This window comes from Myotis lucifugus, unplaced genomic scaffold, assembly GCF_000147115.1.
Source record: "Myotis lucifugus unplaced genomic scaffold, Myoluc2.0 scaffold_16, whole genome shotgun sequence".
NCBI lineage: Eukaryota > Metazoa > Chordata > Mammalia > Chiroptera > Vespertilionidae > Myotis > Myotis lucifugus.
The window spans coordinates 1,849,092-1,871,454 of NW_005871064.1; the positions used below are offsets into that span (position 1 = coordinate 1,849,092).

Here is a 22,363-nt window from a genome sequence, read left to right on the forward strand (position 1 = left end):
TCACTGGCCTAGACAGAAAGAAGAAAGTAGGACTGGTATCTCTGACAGGAAAGGGAGAATGCGTTGTTGAGGTGGTGAGAGAATGCTCTCCCTCCCAATAAGTAGTTGAGGTGTTGGCTTCACAACAACCCCCCTGAAGTTGTCTTGGGATAATGACCAGGGCAGAAGTCAAGACTTCTTTCATTCTAAAGCTCTTAGCTTCTCCACGCCAGTGAGGTAATCCGGCCTCTGTTTCTGGCCTCAACACTTTCACAGCTCGTATGTGGCATCTGACCATGACCACCCACTTCCTGTGAAAGAATAAAAGAGGTAGAGCATGGCTTCCTTTCGCTGAGACGATAGCTCTGGTCCAGATAACTCTGCTCCTTGCTGCCCCAGCTGACATCTACACTTGGGTCCTTCCTTGCTTAGACCTGTCCCAGCTTCCAGACATTTCCAGCAGCCCTTTTGCACCACAACACATACATGCACTGGTATGATATAAAGTCAAGTTTAAGCGGTATTGCTAACCACAGATGTTTAGGACAACACATGACCTGAACCCTGGTTTATATTTGTTTTACTCTTATTTTTTTATTTACTTATTAATCTTTTTTGAGAGAGAGACTATCCCCAATTTGTAGATAAACCCAGTTATAAAAGGCAGCCTAGTTCCCTCTTGGCTTAATGGAACAGAACTTCAATACCAGCTTGGAGTTAAAAATGATAGAAAGATCAACTTCTATCTGGTCTAAGCCCCTATAATCTAGGTCCCATGCAATCAAACCTATATCCTCACTAATGTTCCCCAATGTCCATCTTCTTCCTAACATCCACCTTCAGGCATTTCTACTAAATTTAATAATTTAGTAATAATTTAATAATTTCTATTAAATTATTATTCCAAATATTTTTTTCTCCTTGTTCTTGGTGAAAGGAGTTGTTGTCCACTTCCTACCAATAATTAGTACCAAATGGAGACTATATCTTATATTAAAGTAACTTTTTGTCAAACCCTAGGCTTGAGCATCCATAAGTCTCTCGACTTTTAAGAACTGAGTTGCCACACCACTAAGAATTTTGTAGACTTTTATTACTTTACTATTAAAAATCTTAGTCTTGAAATTGGTTAATCTTAATGTAAAAACTACCCATATATTTGTTTTTATACATTACATACACTTGAAAAATAAATAATGTTCTGCGTAGCATTTAAAAAAGCAGCAGCATATACAAATAAGTCTTCAAGCAAAATGTATAAATATAGGACCCACCGAGGATTTGATTCTTAAGGTTCCATCACTAAAAACAGGTCAGAGGTAGAGTGAGTAACACAAGCTCCACTTTGGCTGGAAAGCAATGACAGAAACAACAGAAGAGGCACACAGTGGGGTGGAGACACCTTGACTTAAGACTTGACTGATGATGTCTTTGAAGTTTGGCATTGAACAAAGGTACAACTTTGGCACAAGACAGGTTACAACAGGGTCCTTTAAAAACCTCAGTACAAAAAAAATCACTCTTTCCTCCCCCACCTGGTATCATATCTCCTTCCAAATAAATCTCATCCATAAAAAGCCCCACCCCTTGGCACAGTTGTTTTCCTGGTTACAGGTTAATAAAAGGGCTTGGGTTTTATGAATGGCTCTGAGAAATATTCCTTGTTTGTCACATCTGGGGCAGATTGGAGAGAAATGGCTATAAACATCTTAATGAAGTTGCAGAGATCAACATACCATGGACTTTGCCTCTTAGAAATCTGGGTCCTTACCTGGCCCCCGTCACCAACGTGGTATATAATTCTAGACACGTGGCTGAACCTCAGAGCCTCATTTTATACAGAGTTAATAATGGCTTCCCTGTTCACCTCCTGTTGTTAATCTCTAATTAGGTGACCCACATGAAAATCTTTTGGAAAGTAAAAATGGGTTCCTTGGATATCATGTATATTAATTCAAATGAAGAATTAGAGGCTTTTCCAAGAAGTTCAACAGAAAAGGGGCTGGTATTAAAGCCAGGTATTTCTAAGGAAGAAAAACAGCGTGTGAAATCTTAGCACCAGCTGTTTGACAGGCGACGGTTCTGGATAAACAGATATGTATAACATATGTAATACCTTCTACCTTCCTCAACAAAAGAGATTTTGCTGCAAAGCAATCATATCTGGTAGTTGGCCACCATTCTGATCCCCAGCACACATGGCGCCCTGCTTGCTACTCTGCTGGTGATCAAACATATCACTCTTAGGGGGATGCACATGTTAACTAAGAAGAAATAGGTAGAAACTGCTGAAAACCCCAGGGTCCCCATTCTTCCATCCTCCCCAATGCCCCTTGTGCCTTCATCATATGTATATTCGTGGACCATTTAAACTTTAAGGGAGTCTGCAAATCCCAATCCCATTAAGGTTAAGTGCTTAATAAACATTTATCCAATAAAAAAAATGAGCAATAGAAAAATAAGAAAGCCAGTGATGTGTGCTTTAGAGAGTGAGTTAAGGAACAGGACAGAATGTCGAAGAAGTAACCGACATTGATCGACGCAGCTCGTTGAACCCCAACATCGAGGGCCTCAGCATCACCCCAGATCGACCATCTCTGGGTGAACAAGGACACAGGTCTGCCATCCTGACAGGTCGGCTCCCAGCAGGAAGGCCTGTCACTCCGACGCAAGTCGGGCCCCACACTGACAGCCTTCCACATAGGCCACTTCGGAGCCAGTGGTCCTTGCCAGGCAAAACACAGGCCCACCCAGTCACTTATCAGCCAGCCCGGTGTGCATAAGAGGCCCAGGCATTTGGCTGTTTGCACACAGATCTGGCCTTAGAGCTATTCTAGGGCAGCAGCAGGAAGAGCTGTGCACAGTCCCCTCTGGCGAGAAGGCCCAGTTGTCATGGGAGGCAAGGTCCTGGGCCAGCAAGCAGGCTCTTCCCTGTGCTCCAGGGTCAAGGCAGAGCGGTCCTTCCATCAGGTGGGTCCTCAGCAGTAACTTTCCTCCATGTGCTTGGTAGGCGGGGCGGGGGGGCCTTGCTGGCACCCTCAGGGAAGCTCCACAGTTTGCCTGAAAGGAACCAGGTGCGAGTGTGAGCCTAGACCCGTGGTCGGCAAACTACGGCTCGTGAGCCACATGCGGCTCTTTGGCCCCTTGAGTGTGGCTCTTCCTAAGCCTTAGGAGTACCCTAATTAAGTTAATAACAATGTACCTACCTATATAGTTTAAGTTTAAAAAATTTGGCTCTCAAAAGAAATTTCAATCGTTGTACTGTTGATATTTGGCTCTGTTGACTAATGAGTTTGCCGACCACTGGCCTAGACTGAGTCGCTTAATTAGACGGGCAGTTTCAGAATCCCACAGTCCTGTGATCACCGAGCTGTGATCACACCGATGCTCCGTAACAGGAGACAGAGTAGCTGGCCTGCAGCCCGGCCCTCAGGATGGCAGACAGTTCATCACAGGGGACCGGGCGCGGGTGCAGCTGCTTGACCATTGACAGCCAGATCAAAGTGAGGTGGTTTATCTGAGCAAGAAAAGGCCTTGGCTTCAGTAAACCAATCTGCCTCAATCCTTGCCCCACTGTCACCAGCTGGGGGACCTGGAAAGAGTTCACCCTGAACTCCCTGAGCCTCGGTTCCCCGCCTGAGCATAGGGTTAACAACACCAACGTCCTGGGGTTGATGATAAAAATTAATGAAGGCACTGAACGCGAGGTGGGCACATGTATGTGCTCAGCATATGGCAGTAAAACTATTATCTAGGACCTTGGTTGGGGCAAGAGGTGGAGGTTGGTGGTAGGGCCGGTCTCCCTTTTCTTCAGCAAGCGTTTAGACTCAGAGGACATGTGACAAATTCCCCTTTTGGATGTGCCCACCGCCTCACACCTTGAGATATCAACTTTCTTCAGTTCTGAAATAAAGGGACTCCAGCTCAGGGCAATGGGACACTGATGCAAGGTGACCCCTTTGTCTGATTCAGCGTGACACAGATAGCATTCCTGCTTCTCAAAAGGGGGAGAATTGCCCACTAGTATCCTCTCACACCAACCTGGTTCCCAACAACCTAAAAAAGGGAATGATACTGTGTGGTTCTCCTTTACTTCTTCCCCAACTCCGTACTCCAACCTGGTGCCCAGCCCCATGTCCACGCGTGCTGGGCGAGCAGTCAGCATGTACTGCGTGAACATAGGAGACAGTCCCGGTTACCTGGTTCCACTTTTTATTCTTCGGCTGTCCAGACACTTGTGGAACCAGAGCTCTTGGCCAGGGGATATGCTGGTGTTCTCAGGGTCTTCCGCACAGAAAGCATATCTAGGAGGAAAAAGAAACCGCCGAGGTCACCACAACTCTACAGGGGAAGGCACGTGGCTGTGCATGAGCCAGATGGTGCTTTCTGGATCCAAGGTGGACGGAGCAAAGAGGAAAGAGAAGTCTTCCTCATGCCGCACCCTGGCTCAAGGGCCTTCGGAGCACCCTACTGCGACTACATGCAGGCCAGACCGGGTCTCGCTCTGAGGTGCCTCATGATTCGGCTCAGGCAGCCTTGAGCCACACCTCTTCCACATTCTTCTCTCCGTCTGTTCCAAAGACTGCTGCCTCTCGGGAGCCTCCCTGACTGCCTGAGACACTGCTCTCTCAGTTTAATAGGAAAGCACATCCTTACAGAAATGCTGCTTTTGTTATTGTCGTTACTTCTTATGGCCTGGTGTCAATAACGAAGGTCTCCTCTTATTTAACACAGGATGCACTGCCTTGAATGGCGTGTGGATTCCTATATCTATGGTGGACTGTAATCTCCTCGAATAAAGGAACGCGAGGTGCCTCCAGTACAGACCTCTTAAATATCCACCAAGGAGCATGGCTGGACTCAGCTGTGAGTTAAAACAAAGATTCGGGAAGTGGACAGCAGGATCACAGGTAGAATCCGGGGTCGAATAACCATTTCAACTATAACTGACAGCAAAATCACGTGGCCCACCCCCACCCCCACCTCAGAAGCATGTGATTAGCATGACCCCATGACCAACAGATGGGAGGGACACGTGACCCTGATGCTCACCTGCAGGACAAAAGCCATAATCAGAACAGCTTTAAGAACCTTTCCCAGGAAGCCCCAATAGCACATGAACCTATAAGAAGGTGACTCGCCTTATCACAATCAGAAAAAAATTAAAACAAGAGTAGGGGACCAATTCATACCCAACAGGGTAGCAAGAATGTCCCACCAAATACAGGTGAAGAGGAGGGGAAAGGAGAGCTCTTATTCTGTGGCTAAGATTGAAAATTGGTCCAACCACTTGGGACGGGAAATTAATAACATCTAGTCGAGTGAAGAAGACGTGTACTATAACTTCGAAATTCCACTTTTTAGTATTCATGCCCCAAAGAAGCCCTCACACATGTGCACCTCCGCTCCTCTCACGGCCAACCTGTGCCAGCGGCGATGCGTGCACACAGGGCATCTGAAGACTGGGATGGAGCAAATGCCAAATGAGGTACAAAGGGGGCAGAGGCTGTTTCCAACCATCGTAAGGCTGACCATGACCTCCTAGAGGCCTGCTGAAGGATTTGAACAAGGTCGCCCCCAACACTCTCTTGACAAAGGTTCAGACTTCCTTGGCTTCTACTTAGAAGGAAGCTGCTCAAAGGGCCAAGGCTCAGAGGTGAAGGCAGTGACAGATAAAGGTCTGGATTTTTCATGCTAGTCTTGGGGTTAACAGGCGTGTGGAAGCTGCCAGCGGGCGTAGCATATGGGATTCTCTTCTGCTTGACGCCAGGACCCTGCCCCATGTCCTTGCCTCACAGCCTCGGAAGGAGAGGTCTGATGCTCTGAAAATAGGATGCTCGGGAACCAGGTGCCGCCAGAGACCTCATCCTGGGGGCTTCCTGAACTTGATACTCTGGTTTGTTCCACACAGGAGCAAGCAAAGACTTGTGGTTGCACGGACCTCAGAGCACACAGTTAGCGAGCAGCACTCCTGAAAAGCCCTGTCCAGGGGCAGCCCTGATTCCTCTGGGCCAACACAGGGCTTGGCAAATAGAACGAGGGCTGGATTGCAGCCCCCACTGTGCACCCCCTCAGCCAAGGGCCTGTGATCAGGGCCCAAACGTCGACAGATGTCTTGATCTGGACTTCGCTTTCCCTTGCAAAGGTGTTTGAGGTTTTGCCCCCGTTTTCTGGATATGAAAGGACTGAAGGTGCTTGCTTAGCAAAGGAAAGGACCCGGCCCAGGCACACGCTTTGTGCTCACCGCTGACATGGGGCCGAAAAGGGTCATGAGGCACTTACTTGCGCTGGGTTTCCCCAGACTTGACCCGGATGCGCCTGATATTCACTTCCTGCTCAGGCTTCCGGGATCGAGACAGGTAGCTGCGAAACTCGGTCCACAGGCTGTACCAGGACTGAGGTGCCCGTTTCCAGGTGAGTCTGATCTTCAAGAGGTCTCCCAAGTCCTCCTCTGTGTAGACCAGGAAGGTGTTGGTGGCATTCAGCCCGATCCGCTCCACTCTGCAAGGGGCGAGAGAAGCTGGTCTCACTCCCAGCCACTTGGAAAACTGCCACACCTGTGGGGTGATGCCCTGGCAGCACCTGCCCCCCATGGACAGGAGAGAAACAAGGAGAGGGCTCTCCCCCAGGTCCTCCACCCGCACTGGCATCACCAAGGTGGAAGCCCACTGTCTCCACGCTGACAGAAAGATAACGTTGCCTACTGCACCCCAGACTTTTATCAAAAATTCCTGAGTACCTACCTCCCTATTTATACTGCTTCCTGGGGACACAGGTCCAAGAAAGAACAGAAATGAGAAAGCAGAGAGAAGTCACATCCCCACTCAACAGTATCCTCTTCCTCTCTGCCCACAGGCGTCTGTCTCCTGGGAAACTCCTAGCCCCCTCCAGCCCCTCCCTCCCATTAGACATTTGGGGAACCTGCCTCACCCCGTTTGTGGGTGTGACTGTGTGCATACAAACCTGGTCTCCCAACTAGACCCTGAGCCCTGATAGCCACTACTTTGATGACGCCTTGTACGTAAGGAGTGCTCAACAAATATATCCAGATTGCTGTGTGCCCCTCCCACAGATAATTAGAAATGGTCCAAATTTCCTAATGTCAGGCGTTGTCTGAAATGAGACAGCACTTTCTGCCGAGCTGACTCAGCAGCTTCTCACACTGCTGATGTATCCTGGGAGCTTCCCTCCCAGAAACGTTGTGTGTCAAGGGCTTGGTGGTGGAGAGCAGACGGAGAGACAGAGGACTGCAAAGGCCGCTGGAATCACCCAGCCCTCAGACCACACCCCTCTCCGTGGTTCACACACTCCCGCGCTCTCTCATTCTCATACCAACTGGTCCTCACCCCAGCGGAGGGAACTTGGGACTTACACTTCCAACGGCAGCATCTGCGAGTCTGCACTGGTGCCATAAAGGGTGACGTAAAAAGTGGGCTCGATTTCTGTCGTGTTCTTGTAGCTGAAGAAATGGATCTTCATCTGGTAATGGTAAACTGCAGAGACAGCAGAACAAAGACAGTGTGGGCCTTGATTGTCATCCCAGGGCAACCTGTCCCAAACTGAGTCATCTGTCACTGGGTTTTTAGGGACTGTCATCCTTTGGGTCCAGCCCAACCTCCAGCTTCTCTCTGGTCTCATTCTGTCCAGTGGCGTAAGAGGGATAGAAGAAGGAGCTCTAAAGTGGGGGTGCAGGAGACCTTTGGGGATTCTGGCCCAGCTACTTTCCTATTGCATAGCCTTGAATTAAGGACCAAGGCTCTTTGAGCCTCAATTTCCTCGTATGTAAGTAACGCCCATGATTCCCACAAAACTTTATGGTTTTATAACATGTTATAAAAATGGCAAGATATCCTTTTGATCCCTATTGGTCCTACCTCAGATTTGTTGTGATAATCAAATATGAACAGCTTTGAAAAGTTAAATGAAGGAGAGATTTAAGATATTAACACCCTGATCATGGAGTGATGATTCACATCACAAAAGGAGTCCCCACCATTGGTTTTTAGATTAGCTTTCCTACGGCAAGCACAACGCAATCCAATTTGCAATGGTTTGCTCTAACTGTGCCGGCCACATCTACCTGGCAGGGATGTGCCTGTTTCACAAGGTGTTTAGAAGGAGGGTAGACAATCCTCAGGGCGTGGCGGGGCAGGTTACCTCGGAAAGGCATGCCCGCCCGGGTTTTTAGGTACATCTTGCTGTTCCTCTTGTGCCTCGTTCTCTTGGCGTTGTAGCCAATGCTATTACAACGGTTCTTCCGGCAGCTGAGACAGATCCCCTTTTTGAAGCGGCGGGAGTCTGTGCACTGGAACGCAAAGCTCGCCTTGTCCTCATTCATCAGGGAGTCAACAAAGAGGTATATGGCCCGCTGGTGCTCACATTTCACGCCCTCTGCGATCGCTGACGGGGGAGGGAGAGACAGAGAGCATGCATGATTGATGAGCCGCTTCTCAATGATCCGCCCGCTCAGTCAGTAAGTACTGTGCAAAGTACTGTGCAAAATTGGTACTCAGTAAGTACTGTGCAAAATTGGTACTCAGTAAGTCCTGTGCAAAATCTTCAACAAACATGTATTCCTTTTGTTATAAAAAGAAATTAATCAATAATAACTGGACCTTCTCAAAGCATGAGAAGGCAGAGCAGAGGCTACAGGAGGCTGTTCACAGGCTTGTAGGATGAGGAGGGGCAGACAGTTGGCAGGCCGTTGTGGGGGGAAGTGGGAATAATGAAATAAATGTGGTTGGGATCTCTAGCAGCCTGGGCTGATATAGGAGAGGGTGAGCTAACTGAGTCAAACTTCCCCATGAAGCAGAAAATAAGGAACTCACTTCCATATGCAATTGACCCCAAGACATCGTTGAGTCCACAGCCGGGCTGGAAGTCACCCCCGTTGGGGTAGATGTCGATGTGGCCCACGGGCATCTGAATCCCGATGCTCAAGCCGAAGGTCCGCGTGTAGGTGTGGAGGACATCCACAAAGTCTGCGTCGTCAGGGGACAGCCTGCTGTGGATGTCCACCCCTTCGAACATGGGCCCGGCAGGATCCAGGCCTACAGCAGAAGGGGGAGCCGAGACGGACTGTGTCAGATGCGCCCAGTGGAGCCCGAAGATGCAGAATAAAACTGTCCTCAGAGCCCAGCTAATCTGCCTGCAGCCCAGGAACTTGGCTTTCTCCTGCCACCTTCACCTGCCCTGACACCTCAGCTGACTGCCCACAGGCTTCACCATGGCACATACCAGGCTGTCAGAAGTGGAGCAGTTCTAGAAAGAACTTGGGCTGGCTGAAACTAAGCCATTCATCCCACTTATTCTGCCACTGAGAGCCTCAGAGGAGCAGGCTTTTCACAAAATAACTGAGCTACCTCCATTTCTGGAGGGAAGACTCAGTCTCCCCAAACTGAGCTATTTATATTTCGACTTAATTGGTCCTCTTCCTTTAGCGATGACCCAGGCCCAGGGGTGGAATGGCAAGGGTGAGTGAGGACACCAGATACACTGAGAACCTATACCCCACGCCTCCAGAATCCTGTTTTGCAGCTGCTAAGAGAAAACACCCTGCCTGCAAATGCTCTGGATTGGACAGGCGAGCAGCACGTGGAGAGCGCTGGCTCTCACATTTGAAGATCGCAAATATCGCTGGGGAGCTCGTTACAAATTCAGAGCCCACTCTGCAGCTACAAAACACTCCGGACGGGCAGACCAGCCGCTGGTTACTGTGTGTATGTGTGGGCTGGGGGAGAGGGCAGGGAAGGGAACTGGGCAGGCGTGGCAACCATACGAGAGACTTTCACCATCTTTTAATGTTGGAACCCACAGGAAGGCAAAACCATTCAAAAAAGGAATTTGCAAACTATAAAATGCAGGTTCCTTACCCCCTAGAGATTCTAATTAGTAGGTCTGGTGTGGGGCCCAAATATATATATTTATTCTCCAGGTGATCCTAAAAGTAGCTAGTCTGTGGGCCAGATTCTGAAAAACTTCGCCACGCTTCAGTACCATCTATAAAGTGGAACCTGAATGTCTTAATTTATACAATTCGTGTGAGATGATATAAGATGAAGTGCTTGTCAGTGTAAATACTAGCTACTATATGAAACCCAAGTAATTATGGGTGCCAAATTCATCCCAACCAGAAGGCTCTTCAGACACAGAGAGAAAAAGTGAAGAAAAGAGTATTTACAGCCGAGGAAGGGGGTCTGTTTAGTCTAGAACAGTGGTTCTCAACTGGGAGGGATTTTGCTTCCAAGGGGACATTTGGCACTGTCTAGAGACATTCTGGGTTGTCAAAATTGGGGGAGGGGGAGAGAAGCTACTAAGCATCTAGTGGTTAGAGGCCAGGGGAGCTGATAAACATCCAATAATACTCAGGGCAGCTCCACAACAAAGCATTTGAATGGAGCGGAGGTTAAGAAATCCTGGTTGAGAAAGCAAGGCAGGAAGGAGACATGACCAAAAACAGTCATAAAAAGGAAGTGATGCTACCTACTGTCAAGAACTGTTCCAGCCCTAGCCGGTTTGGCTCAGTGGATAGAGCATCAGCCTGTGGACCGAAGGGTCCTGGGTTTGATTCCGGTCAAGGGCACGTACTGCAGTTGCAGGCTCCTCCCCAGCCTGGGCCCTGGTCAGGAGGCAACCCATCGATGTGTTTCTCTCACATCAATATTTCTCTCTGTCTTTTCCTCTCTCTAAAAATCAATGGAAAAATATCCCCAGGTGAGGATTAAAAAAAGACCTGTGTTCCCTAGGCCCCAGTGCCACAGAACCAGGAGCACATTGTGGGCTTGAGAGAGGAGCTGTAGGAGAAGCAAAAGGCAAAGCTATTGTCCAGAGTGGACAGTAAACCTGTGGAACTCATTACTCATGAGAACTGGTGGAGGTTGAGACTAAATAGTTTCCAGAGGTTTAGAGAAACACATGAAAGGCAGAGGCAGCTTAGGGAGGCCAGGCTGCTCGTGGGCTCACCCCAGCCCAGGACACAAAAGAAAGATGGCACAAAAACAGCATCCTCCCAAAACAGCCCACGATGCCTTGTTTTAGAGGCTGCAAGAACCACAGTTCTGACACTAGCAGCCTCTCCCCTGCCTGCTGCCATGTTTCCTGGAGGGAAGAAAGAAAAGGGAAAAAGGAACATTCTGCTTTGCCACCAATACAAGAGAGGGGCTCTTTGCTTGGTGTGAACAAAAGTCTCCACCAGACGGTCAGTGCCATGGAAACCGAGCTGCGCGGGAGGAATGCAGGCGGCTGAGGGCTTCCCGACAGGCCTGCTGGCGGCCAGGCGGAGCCTTCCCTACCCAGACTGCCTGGCCTGACACGGGGCCAGGGCTCACACTCTGGGGAAAGTTGCACGGTTTACTTTTTAAACTCGGAATGGGATGGAGAACTTATCCCCTCCGAAAAGAGAGAGCAGATGGAGAACCACCCCTCCTTCCACTCAGCCTGACTCCTCCGAAAGTGCTCTGTCCACACACACTCACGGGCATGCACACACTCATTGGCGTGTAAGATATCGGACCCATTGTTTAAGCACCGAGTCATTGTTTCCCTGTCTGCAAAATGCAGCCAAAAGGACCCCCTTGGCCAGGTGCTATGTGACTTACATATGGCACGAAGCACCTGCCACACAGTAGGTGCTGGACATTAGGTAGCATCTAGCCCAGAGCCTACAGAGTGGTCACTTAATTCATATTTCTTGAATGAATGAATAAATAAATCTATTTGCTTATTTATGTATAACTAAGTAGATAAGTGTTCAATTAGAAATACATGATCTATTATATCACAGAATTCCCTCGGAAGCCTAATGCACAGCTCTCTGATCCAAGCAAGACTGGGATTCCTGTCTCCCCCTACAGGCCCAGGCCTCTGCACGGCGGCAGCAGCAGCCTCAGGACCCCACTCCCGCAACAGTCTCTGGTCCTCTCACCCATCGGGGCCACCTGCTTCCCAGGCCCATGAGAAAGAAGTCTGAGGGGAGAGGAGAGCGCACAGCCTCCCCATCAGGCATGCACAACAGCGTATGTCAGGTCAGCCAAATACCCTCCGAGGGGCTGCTTGGCAACTGGACCGAGGCCACTCCTTCCTGTTGTGCTCACCCAAGGCCCCTGTTCCACAGAGAAAGGCCGGGGAGAAGGGGCTGAGCTCAGGACATGCGGCCCCCGTGCCCCAGGCCGACAGCACAGAGGACTGATTAGCATTCTGCCCGAAGCCCACATCTCAGCAGCTGCCACCCAGACGGGGGAAAAACCGGAACGCTCCTCACAGCCCCTCTCCTTTCGGATTTAGAAATCAGGAAAGGGAGGCTCTGCAGCTAGTCCTTGTTGCCAAGGACTCTCTGGTGGGGGCCTGGTGGGTGCTGGCCGCCCCCAGAACAGCTGGCCCTGCTCTGGACATCACACGTTGCACGGAGACTGAAAGGAGGTGCTCAGGCGATAGGACCCCGCCGGGCTCAGGGTCAAACAGCTTTGCACTCAGTGGTTAATGAGCGGTCATGTGTGGCCACACAATCACTGCCCACCTACAGGGCTCAGGCCCCGTGGCCGTGGCAATAAAAAGTAAAGTTCTCAAAGTACGCTGAACCAGATCATTGGACCTAAAGGAGTGTGAGTGTGTGTGTGCATGTGCACGCCCGCCAGGACATTCGACTTAAACCCAGACAATGATATAAAGAGGTCCACTAAAACCTCACAAATTTTTTTAAAATCTACTCCAGCAGCTTATTGCTGAAACCTGAAACTCTACCTTTACTAAATCTTTCTTTAGCTAAGAACACCCTTCCACCTGAGTCCTGTTTCAAAATGAAATTGATCCACTCTTTCCTTCTATGGTAGGGGTGAGGGGAAAGCTGGAAGTGAAGACAAATGAAAGAATGTTGGAAGGAGGTTGAAAGTTCAGGGCAACAAATCTGCCATTCATTTTAGCCTGGAGCAAGCCCTGTGTCTGTATTAGAGGGGCCCCAACATGGTAAAGAGAATCTTCCCACTTTTCAGAGTCATTAGAGGATTTAACCCAAAGGCCCACATCAAAATCTCACTAAATCGGAACGCTCAATTTTCTATTGACAACCTGGGTGCCTATATCAGCAAGGTGTCTTTAAAGACAAAGTTTTAATCATCCGTTCTGAACAGGTCATTATCACCAATAAATATGCCAGCCAAAAACGCTGGCAAGAGGCTGTTGGTAGATGAACTAGAAATCAGAGGCAGAATCCAAACTAGAATCCACCCCTCACTCTTTCCCTGCAGGTCCTAGAGCAGTGGTTCTCAACCTTCCTAATGCCGCGACCCTTTAATACAGTTCCTCATGTTGTGGTGACCCCCAACCATAACATTATTTTCGTTGCTACTTCATAACTGTAATTTTGCTACTGTTATGAATCGTCATGTAAATATCTGATATGCAGGATATATTTTCATTGTTACAAATTAAACATAATTAAAGCATAGTGATGAATCACAAAAACAATATGTGATTATATATGTGTTTTCCGATGGTCTTAGGCGACCCCTATGAAAGGGTCGTTCGACCCCCAAAGGGGTCGCGACCCACAGGTTGAGAACCGCTGTCCTAGAGTATCACAGGTGGGGATGGCAGTGAGCCCCAGAAGCTTGGAGGCCAGGGCTCCACCCCACTTCTGCCCTTTAGTTATCAGCTGTTTGCCCCTGGGTTTTTCCTCACCTGTTGAGTCAGACCAGTGGTTTTCAAACTGGGGCTTTGGGACCCGGTGATTCCTCCGGGGGAGGGGAAGGCCCAAACAGCAAAACTAACACTACCCACCATACACCCAGCCTCAACTAGGACATCCCTTCTGTGTTTCCTTTGTTGGGGTGCTGTACAAGTTCAATTGGAAGAAAAATGGGTTCCATGACTCATTAGAACATTTGAAAAGCTCTAGGGTCGATGTTCTCCGGGTTCCTTCCGAAGCTAACCTCTACGGCTCACTCGTGCTGCCTCAGTGAGGGGCGCTCTGGTTCAGAGAGGCCAGCTTGTCAGAGGAGCTGCAGGGGCTGGAGACCAGCTGTTTGTGGGGGAGGCAGCGCTTACCCGTGATCCTGCCCACCGTGCCTGTGACGAAGTTGCCAGCATACCCGGCCACATGAGCTCCGAGGCTGTAGCCGATCAAATGAACATTCCCAAGAGAAAAGCCGTCCTTCTCCTGCAGGAAGGCACAAGAGTGTGTGAGTGGAGAGTGGAGTCCTGAGCCCACAGAGTCACCAACATTTCAACGGTTCCATCGTGACAAGGAGGAGGCCCGGGAGTCGGGACCGAGACTTCCAGGGGCTGGCTTGGCTGACAGTACAACACAGCTGGAACCCAGCCAGGCTAGAGGTCAAAAGGACTTAGAGACGCTTTAAATGCCAAGTGCTGAGGGCAGGTTGTGACTAGAACCTGTATACCTGACCCTTCCCCTACATGTTTTCCATTCTTTCTGGCAGCATCTAAGGGAGGAGGGTGGCTGTGTGGAGGTCAAAGCCACCAGACTCCCTGGAGACTAAGTGTCAGCCACAACCCACAGCTGCATCCTCCTTGCCCACCCTCTTCGGCCCCAGGAGCTGAGTCCTCACCACAAGCCCGCCTGGGACACCAGAGTTGGGACATTGCGCCCTGACAGGGCACTCGCTGGTGGGGGAAGAGGAGATGGGGATTTGACCCCAAAGCTCAGGAACCAAGCTCGACAAAACAACCCAGGCAGAAGACGGAGGGACTGTTCGGGAACCCAGAATTTTAAGACCTTTAGATCTGTGTTCCACACTTAAAATTTTCAGCAAGGCAGTAGTTGGAAGCAACGCCCTCCCTACCTCAGGACAGGCGCCTTCAGAGGCAAGAGCAGACATCAGTAGATTTGTAAGATTACCAGCCAGTCCTGCCTCCTGGCCGTTCCCAGCCAACCTGAGGGCATCCATTTCTGAGATCAGAAAGTAATGGCCCATAAGGCAAACTTTTGTCCAGCAGATATAAAATAGCATGGAAAATCAGAGATATATCAATAACTAGAGGCCCAATGCATGAAATTTGTGCATTGGTAGGGTCCCTAGGCCTGGCTGGCGATCAGGGCTGATCTGTGGGGCGACCGGCGGGGTGATCAGGGGGCCCCCACTGGCACCCGCCTTGGCTGGCCTGGGGCCTGTGAGCTGGGGGCACCTTCTGCATTGAGCATCTGCCCCCTGGTGGTCAGTGCACGTCATAGCAAACAGTTGTTCCACTGTTCGGTCAATTTGCATATTAGGCTTTTATTATATAGGATTAAAAGGCCGTCTAAAAGTCCCAGCTTTCGAATATTTCAAGCCATACATAATTCAGTAACAATACCAATCCCAAAGATTTTGATCAGACATCTGAAATTCACTGTAACACTGTCTAACCTGTATTTCTTAAGAGAGTTCAAGATGCTGCTCAGGAAAGATGACCCCCTCCCATCCCCAGTTACCTGAAGCCAGTCGAGCATCCTTGCGATGCTGTGTCCCACCGTCTTCGTGTTATTGACCGCATCTGTGTAAAGCTGGTGAGCCAGGGGGAGCCAGTCAACCACCACGACATTGGCTTCTCTCTCTCTCGTCCGCAGGGCTGACACGAGTTTGTACAGCCATTCCCCAAGTATGCCAGTCATCTGCGGAGAAAACAGGAAACTTCTTAAATCTCCTCTGGATTTTGGAAATCCTAATGAACATAGAATTCAGTTCCATTATCCTCTCCCCAGCTGGTTCCAGAACCTTCCTATTGACTGCTCAGGGGCCAAGCATTTGCACATGAGCAGAACACACCACCAGCAGGATTTCTACCTGAGTGTTTGTCTTCATTGCTCTTTACATTCCCAGTTTTTCCCATCAAAACTTTCACAGTGTTCCGCCCCACTGTCCTACAAGGCCACAGTGAGATATGCATTGGTGCCAATACGGGCCTGAAGTTGGCCTAAGTTCCTATCACAGTCGGGCAGGTGGCCTGCTCCATCATTCAAAGGCTGCTTGGATGGGTTGCCTTGGAGAATTAGCTTCTCTCTTGAAGATACAGAGAGATGGTGTCTCCCCGGCAAACTCAGAATGAACAAATGACCCTGTCCCGCAATCCATCCTTCTTGACCCCAGAGAAGGAAAGAGCTCTCCCAGGAATCCCAAATTAGAACTCAGAGCACATTTTCCCACAGAAACAAAGTATAAATGGTGACAAGGTCCAGTTGTAAACTATCCGCAAGCACATTATTAGATAAAAAGATTTTCTGTGCCTGGCCTGGGAACCCAAGCACCATTTACAATCTTGCTTCTATGGGAAACCGCTATTCCAAGTTCCAAACAGATCACAAAAGAACTTTCTGGAATGCAACCCATTTGTAAGTTGCAGGCAGTTTGTATTTACACTTTGACAGGGGGCCTTAAAGAGATTCAAATGCATGATTCTAATCGTGGGCTCTGGGATGAAGACAGATGGACAGGCCTTGAAACAGCTCTTCAATCACATTAGGTAGGTAGGCACCTACTCCCCACCCCCACCCCCCAGGCCTGACCCCAACAGATGGTGATAGACCTAAAGACCCAGAAAGCAGGTAATGGATATGAATTTCTCATCATTAGGAAGAGGAATGTCGCCCTGGCTAGTTTTGCTCAGTGGATAGAGTGTCGGCCTGTGGACTGAAAGGTCCCGGGTTTGATTCTGGTCAAGGGCACATGCACAGGTTGCGGGCTCCATCCCCAGTAGGGAGCGTGCAAAAGGCAGCCAATCAATGATTCTCTCTCATCATTGATGTTTCTATCTCTGTCTCCCTCTCCTTTTCTCGCTGAAATCAATAAAAATATATTTAAAAATAAAAAAAAGAAGAAGAGGAATGTCCCCTCCCAAGTAGCCCAGGCAGAAACCTGCTCACTTAATAATGCCATTTTCCTACAGACTGTCATTCTATGAATGAATAAATCCCTCGGTGGTCAAAAGCTTCTGAAGCTGAGTGTTAAAACCCCTTTTTGTTGAAGTTTGTCATGGACCTTTCAATGTGAATTGCTCAGCTAGGGCACATTGAGAGCCCCAATGCCTTTAAAGAGCCATCTCTATGCAAACAGGAGGGCACCGTGCCAATGGCAGCCAGCAAACCGGGCCAGCTGGCTCCTCATGGCCTCTCTGAGCCAGACAGGTTGCTTCAGCTCAGCTCGGTTCTTAGGGAGGGATGGCCCCCGTGAGGCAGCGGTTGACCAATGTAATTAAGCGTAATTAGAGGGATCCTGAGGAGCCGGTGGGGCTGGGCGGCTGCCCTCAGGAGAGCCACTTTCTGAAAGCCGCTGTGTGCCGGCACCAAACACCACCCTGCTGGAGTCCAGAATGCCCCCTCAGCGAAGTGCCCATTACATTCTTCACAGCTGTCTGAAATACAAGCAGCCCACAAGAAAAGAGGGGGGCAGAGAGTGGAATCTGGAAGCACCAGTATTCTTTTTAATTGACCGAAACAAAAGAAACCAAACCCTGTGTCAAGCTGCAGAGCTCCCTCCCCGCGACTCACCGCCCATCCGTGAATGATGAAAAAGGTTTTGGCTGTCATGTTGAAGCCACAGTCTTCCAGGGGCTGGTTGTGGCCGAGGGGGAGGTAGCATCCTTCATGCTCTGCGTCCTCGGAGGTGCGGAGGTTAAACCTCACGGAGGGTCTGGCAGGAACCTGCACATCCTTGGGTTCGTGGAGCTCATCTGGGGAGAAAGAACAGAGCCGGATGCATCAAGGGGCTTAAGTCATGACAGATCCGGGGTGCAGCTCTAGTCCAACCTGGGGTCAATTATGTAATCCCTCCTGGTCTAAGTTTTCACCTCTGCTGAGTGTTTCCTCCTCACCTCCCAGAAAAAGTTGCCAAGATATTATAAAAGGGACATCTCATCTATATTTCAGAGCACTTACTTAGTCACTGGTATTAATTACTGTGACTGAAATAAACAGGTCTCTCTTGCTTGTCTTCCTTCTTCCCTATCAAATGAGTTCTCCTTCCTTCCCCCAAGGAACTGCTTTTAGATTATGGGTCCTCAATTCTTTTCCTGAAGTGCTTGGGACCAGTGGAGTTGCAGAATTCAGACATGTTCAGATTTTAGAAAGGCATTATGGTACATACACCATGTCTTATATAACACCTCCCGCAGGGTCTGGGCATTCTCCATTCACCAAGCACACTAACATTTCTGCAGGGAAATGGCGTGACTACTCATACTTGAGGACAAAAAAAAAATTACAAAATAGCCTCTGGTCCATTCAGCTCAGTGTTGCTGCCAAGTGAGTTCAAGTTAGGTAAGGCCAGGTCCTGCAGCCAAACAAGTTACCAAACTTTCTAGTTGTGGGAGCTTTTGGAGTTTGAAATTGGAGGTAAGACGCTGTCGACCTGTTATGCAATGGGCTTCTCCCAGTGTTCCCAACTCGATTCTAGCACTTACTCCAAAAACCTCATGCATCCTCGATGCCCTTTGCCGAGCCAGGATGTGCCAGGCATGCTTTTAGCTTGTTATGCTGAAGCCATGGAGCATAAAGAGCAGAAAAACAACTCTCTCCAGTTCCCCTGCTCACACACAGTGCCATGAAGGAGATGACCCTGCGCCCAGAACACAGCTGATGTCACGGATGGCCCTGATGGCCTTTACACACTGGGTGCTGTCGTCACCACACTGTTTCAGCCACCCAGGAAATCATCCCTTGATAGCGGGCTAAGAAATTAGAAAATCAAGCTCTCTTGTCACTCAGAAATCAGGGGGAAAGATACCAAAGGACCATCCCAGGAGCTTCGTTTATCCCAGAGTCGGGAAGCAAATGGAACCATGGACAGAAGGACCAGAATCGGGGAGAGAGGGTGGTGCATGGGGCGGGGCGGGGTAGGGGGCGGAGAATGCATCAGATGTAAAAAGGACAGGGTTCCAGAAAATGCAACTCAATACACATGAGCAGAGCTTTGTAATTAATGAACAAAGCCCCAACCGGCAGAAATCTGAGCCATGGACATAACTAGTTTGACACCTCCTCAATTTCCACCCAGATAACCACTCACACAAAGACCAGATGGGGAATTCTAGGAAAAAGGGTAAAGGAGTCTGCTGTCTTCCTGGAGGAGATTGGTGAATAAACCCGCACAGCTCGCCTCTGCAGCTGCTTCTCTGACCCCAGACTTCTCGAGCTTTCGCCTGGGTCACGTCAACCTCTGGGACTTCGTGGTTGTTCTTCATCCACAAGTCCTCGTGGCTCATTCTCTCACCTCCTTCCGTTCCTTGCGCTCAACTCTCAAAGAGGGAAGCCTGACCACAGATTAAAACGGTACCACCTTCTCCCACCAGCACTCCATACCTTCCATAACACTGAGCACCATTTGTATATTTTCACACATTGCGGACGGATCACGAGAATTTGCCAGCTTTGCTTAGTTCCACTTCGTATTACACAGTGTTTTACAAAGTATCCTACTTTAAAAAGATATTAGCTTGTAAGAACATGTAATAAATAACTTCAAAATGCAACGGGTATTTAATTTTCAAGCATGCCTTTATCATTCATGTAAAACATTTTTTTGTACTCGTTCAATAGAAACTTACCTGGCCACTGGGCAAAGCCAGCAATAAAACTACTGAACCTGCAATGTGTTCATTAGATTCCTGTCTGTCTTCTCACCACTGAAACGTAAGCTCCACGAGGGAGGGGTTTTCCCTGCTCCTAGAAGAATGCCTGGCACTAAGCAGACATGTACTAACTACTTTTTTGGATGAGTGAAATGGCCCAAAATGCTCAGAATCGCAGAACGCGGAAGTTGGAAGGAATATTAACATTCCACACGACGGGAGCTAGGTCACACTCTTACTTAGCACTAGAGTTGGGGACATGTTAAGGAAAGCAAGGCTTCCCCATTCATTCATTCATTCATTCATTCAAATTAACCCTCCCACCAGTACATAAGCTGACATGGACCAACGTCGTTTGACCAACCTCAGCAAATAGTAGAGGAAATAACGGGGTGCAGTTTAGGGGTTCCCCTGGCACTCCCGCTGGGTGACCCTCCCCTCATTCCTTCTGCCAGTGGGAGAGGCTGCCATGCAGAACTCAGAAGGAAGAAAAGCTGGCGGCTAGGAGGAGAATGAGAGGGGGTTGGAAGGAGTGTTGGGAAGAGGAAGCTGGCAATTTAGGGGAAGAAGTCACTCATCAAATGCTCCAGCCGCCTCACCTTCAAACACCTACAGGGTGGATTAAAAGGAGGAGGGGCGCCAGGTGAGGGAGCGCCTTCTAACCCTCTTGGCTAGCAATCCTCCAGGTTCAAAGATGAGAACAAGGTTGAAGAGCTGCTGGCAGCCAATTGGGCTGACTGGACAGCACCCATCCATCTGATGGAAGGGGTGGGGCTAGAGCCAGAGGACAAGGGCACCCGCCAGCCTACAGCCTTTCGGAGGTCCCGCTGGCGATGCCCGGGTCAGAAGCGCCAGGAAACAGGTGAACTGGCAAGGCTAAGTAGGAGGAGCAAAGGGATAGCGCGGCATAAAAGGGCTCCCCAGGACCGGGAGGGATGGAAGGAGGGTGTGCAGGACAGAGGGGCCCGGCACGGAAGAGAAGCTGGAGGTAATAAAAAATCAGAGCACGTTACCTTGCGGCGGCCCCTCTGGACCAAGGGGCGCGGGGCCTCCCGCGGCAAAGCAACAATAGGCGCTCCAGAGGCAGAGCAGCAGGACGGGGCTCCTCATCCTTTCCCGCCACACACCCCTCCGCGAAGCAGGACTTTAACAGAACAAAACCAACAAAACAACAAAAAAACACCTCTTGGCGGTTTCCAGCAGCCCGAGCCTGCAAGACCCTTAGCGGGCACCTTCCCTCCACCAGCGAGTGGTGTGGCCTTAGACAGCTGGAGGTGGCGAAGGTGGAAAGTGGAAACTTGGCTAAACTGAGCGGCGGGGCGTTGGAGGGAGTGTGAAGGGGCTTAAACCAGGACGGGACTTGCCCTCACCCGCGCCTCCCGCCGGGGAAGTCCGGGCTCGCCACTGTCACCCAGCGAACTCCGGGCGAGGTAGGTTTTTAAAAAGTATGAGAGTCATCTGACCCATCGCCAGATGGTGATTTGCATAATTTATTCCTGTCTTAGGACTCTGATTGGTCACACCTTCTCAGACGCCGGAACGGAGACTCCCAAAGTTTGAATGAAAGAGCCACACACTCACCACGTGGACGCTCCCACCCGCAGCCTGGCTTTTTCCCTCACCTGCCGCCTCCTGCCACCCCACTTTCTCCGTGCCCATTCCCGGACCCCAGATTCTTCGCTCTCCTCTGCCGCCCCAGGGGGGACATGGCCCGACACGCTGCGCCTGCTGGGGACGCGACCCCTGGGGAAGGAGAGCTATCCTCTCCAAGGTGCACAGCCACCGCCGCGCACGGAATGGTCTCCACGCCCCAGGCCAGGGGGCCGGCCGGGGGAGAGCCACCTGGTAACCTCGGGTACTTGTCTTCCTTCACTCCCCTCCCACCCAGAGAGGCCCGCGCAGGTGCAGGCAGCGTGTAGGACAAGGATCGGCCAGAGCTGAGGATCTGCAGCCAGTTCTGCAAAACCCGGCGCAAGTCTCCAAAGCCAAGCCCTCCTCCCAGGACCCGGTAACAGTACCTGCCGCTCGGGGATGTTGGGGAAAACGAAAAGCGATCATGTCAGCGCTTGGTGCAGAGCCTGCCGCGTGGTCCGTGCCCTCGGACCTCGGGGGTGCAGGACTGGAGGGATCCTAGCGACTCTCCCCGCAGAGAACGGAGAGCTGAGCTTGGGCGTCTCGGACGCGTGACCAGCGCGAGTCCGAGTCTCCGCAGAGGCGCACAACTACCTGTTGAGCGCAATGATGCAGCTCCTTCCTCGCGTCCTGTTTCCTGCCTCTCCTCCGCTTTATTGTTCCGCGTCCCTGCTCCTCCCTCGGGTCTCCTCCCTGCGTCTCCGCCTGCGGGACTCCGGGGCGGACCAGTCCGCGTCTGCCGCCGGGGAGCCTCGGGGTCCCGCAGGGCGACGACCCGGACCACGGGAGGGCGGCTGCGCCCCAACAGCCCTTGGGGACGCGGAGGAACGCTCCGCTGCGCCCTTGCCAAGCCTGAGCTCGCCTGCGGGGCTGTGCGAGTGCCGGTCCCCCTCCACCAAGGGCCCCTCCACCAAGGGCGGAAAAGCGCCCCGGCAACCCCGCGCCCCCGCTTCCCTGGTGTCTGGGCCCCGGCCAGGACCATCTGTGTGGGGAAACCGGTCCGGGGGAGCAGGTCCTGTTCCGACCTATTGCCTCGTTACTCTCGTTCTCCAGCCGGCCGAGGGCGCTTTGTCCCTCCGGCGTGCTATAATTCACTAGCAAGCGGTAGGTCGGCTGGCTTAATATTTCTTAGGGTAAAACTCAATCCACTTTACGGGATGGTAAATGTCACCGCCAGATTTGTGCTTCGTCTCTTCCA

At 50.5% G+C, this 22,363-nt stretch overlaps 1 protein-coding gene across 3 annotated transcripts; it reads right to left on the reverse strand.

Moving 5' to 3' along the window:
• Positions 1-1,301: 1,301 nt before the first annotated feature.
• On the reverse strand, positions 1,302-21,982 carry LIPG (lipase G, endothelial type). 3 transcript variants are annotated; one of them, XM_023750839.1, is made up of 10 exons: positions 21,552-21,982; positions 17,456-17,637; positions 15,404-15,583; positions 14,020-14,131; positions 8,808-9,029; positions 8,137-8,379; positions 7,352-7,472; positions 6,262-6,480; positions 4,179-4,283; positions 1,302-3,039 (listed from the first exon to the last, which is right to left on the reverse strand). In XM_023750839.1, the coding sequence occupies exons 1-10, from the start codon at positions 21,589-21,591 to the stop codon at positions 3,018-3,020; spliced, it is 1,446 nt and encodes a 481-aa protein (XP_023606607.1). In that variant the 5' UTR covers positions 21,592-21,982; the 3' UTR covers positions 1,302-3,017. The 3 variants fall into 3 exon arrangements, with proteins under 3 accessions (XP_023606607.1, XP_023606605.1, XP_023606606.1); XM_023750837.1 differs by lacking the exon at positions 21,552-21,982 and adding an exon at positions 20,547-20,939; XM_023750838.1 differs by lacking the exon at positions 21,552-21,982 and adding an exon at positions 18,051-18,437.
• Positions 21,983-22,363: the final 381 nt, after the last annotated feature.

Coding starts and splice junctions, on each gene's coding strand:
- LIPG (XM_023750837.1), bottom strand. CDS start 20,643: ATGAGGAGCCCCGTCCTGCTGCTCTGCCTCTGGAGCGCCTATTGTTGC. Junction 15,584..17,455: donor TCATCATTCACGGATGGGCG/GTGAGTCGCGGG, acceptor TTTTCTCCGCAG/ATGACTGGCATACTTGGGGA. Junction 3,040..4,178: donor AGAATAAAAAGTGGAACCAG/GTAACCGGGACT, acceptor GGTTCCTTTCAG/GCAAACTGTGGAGCTTCCCT.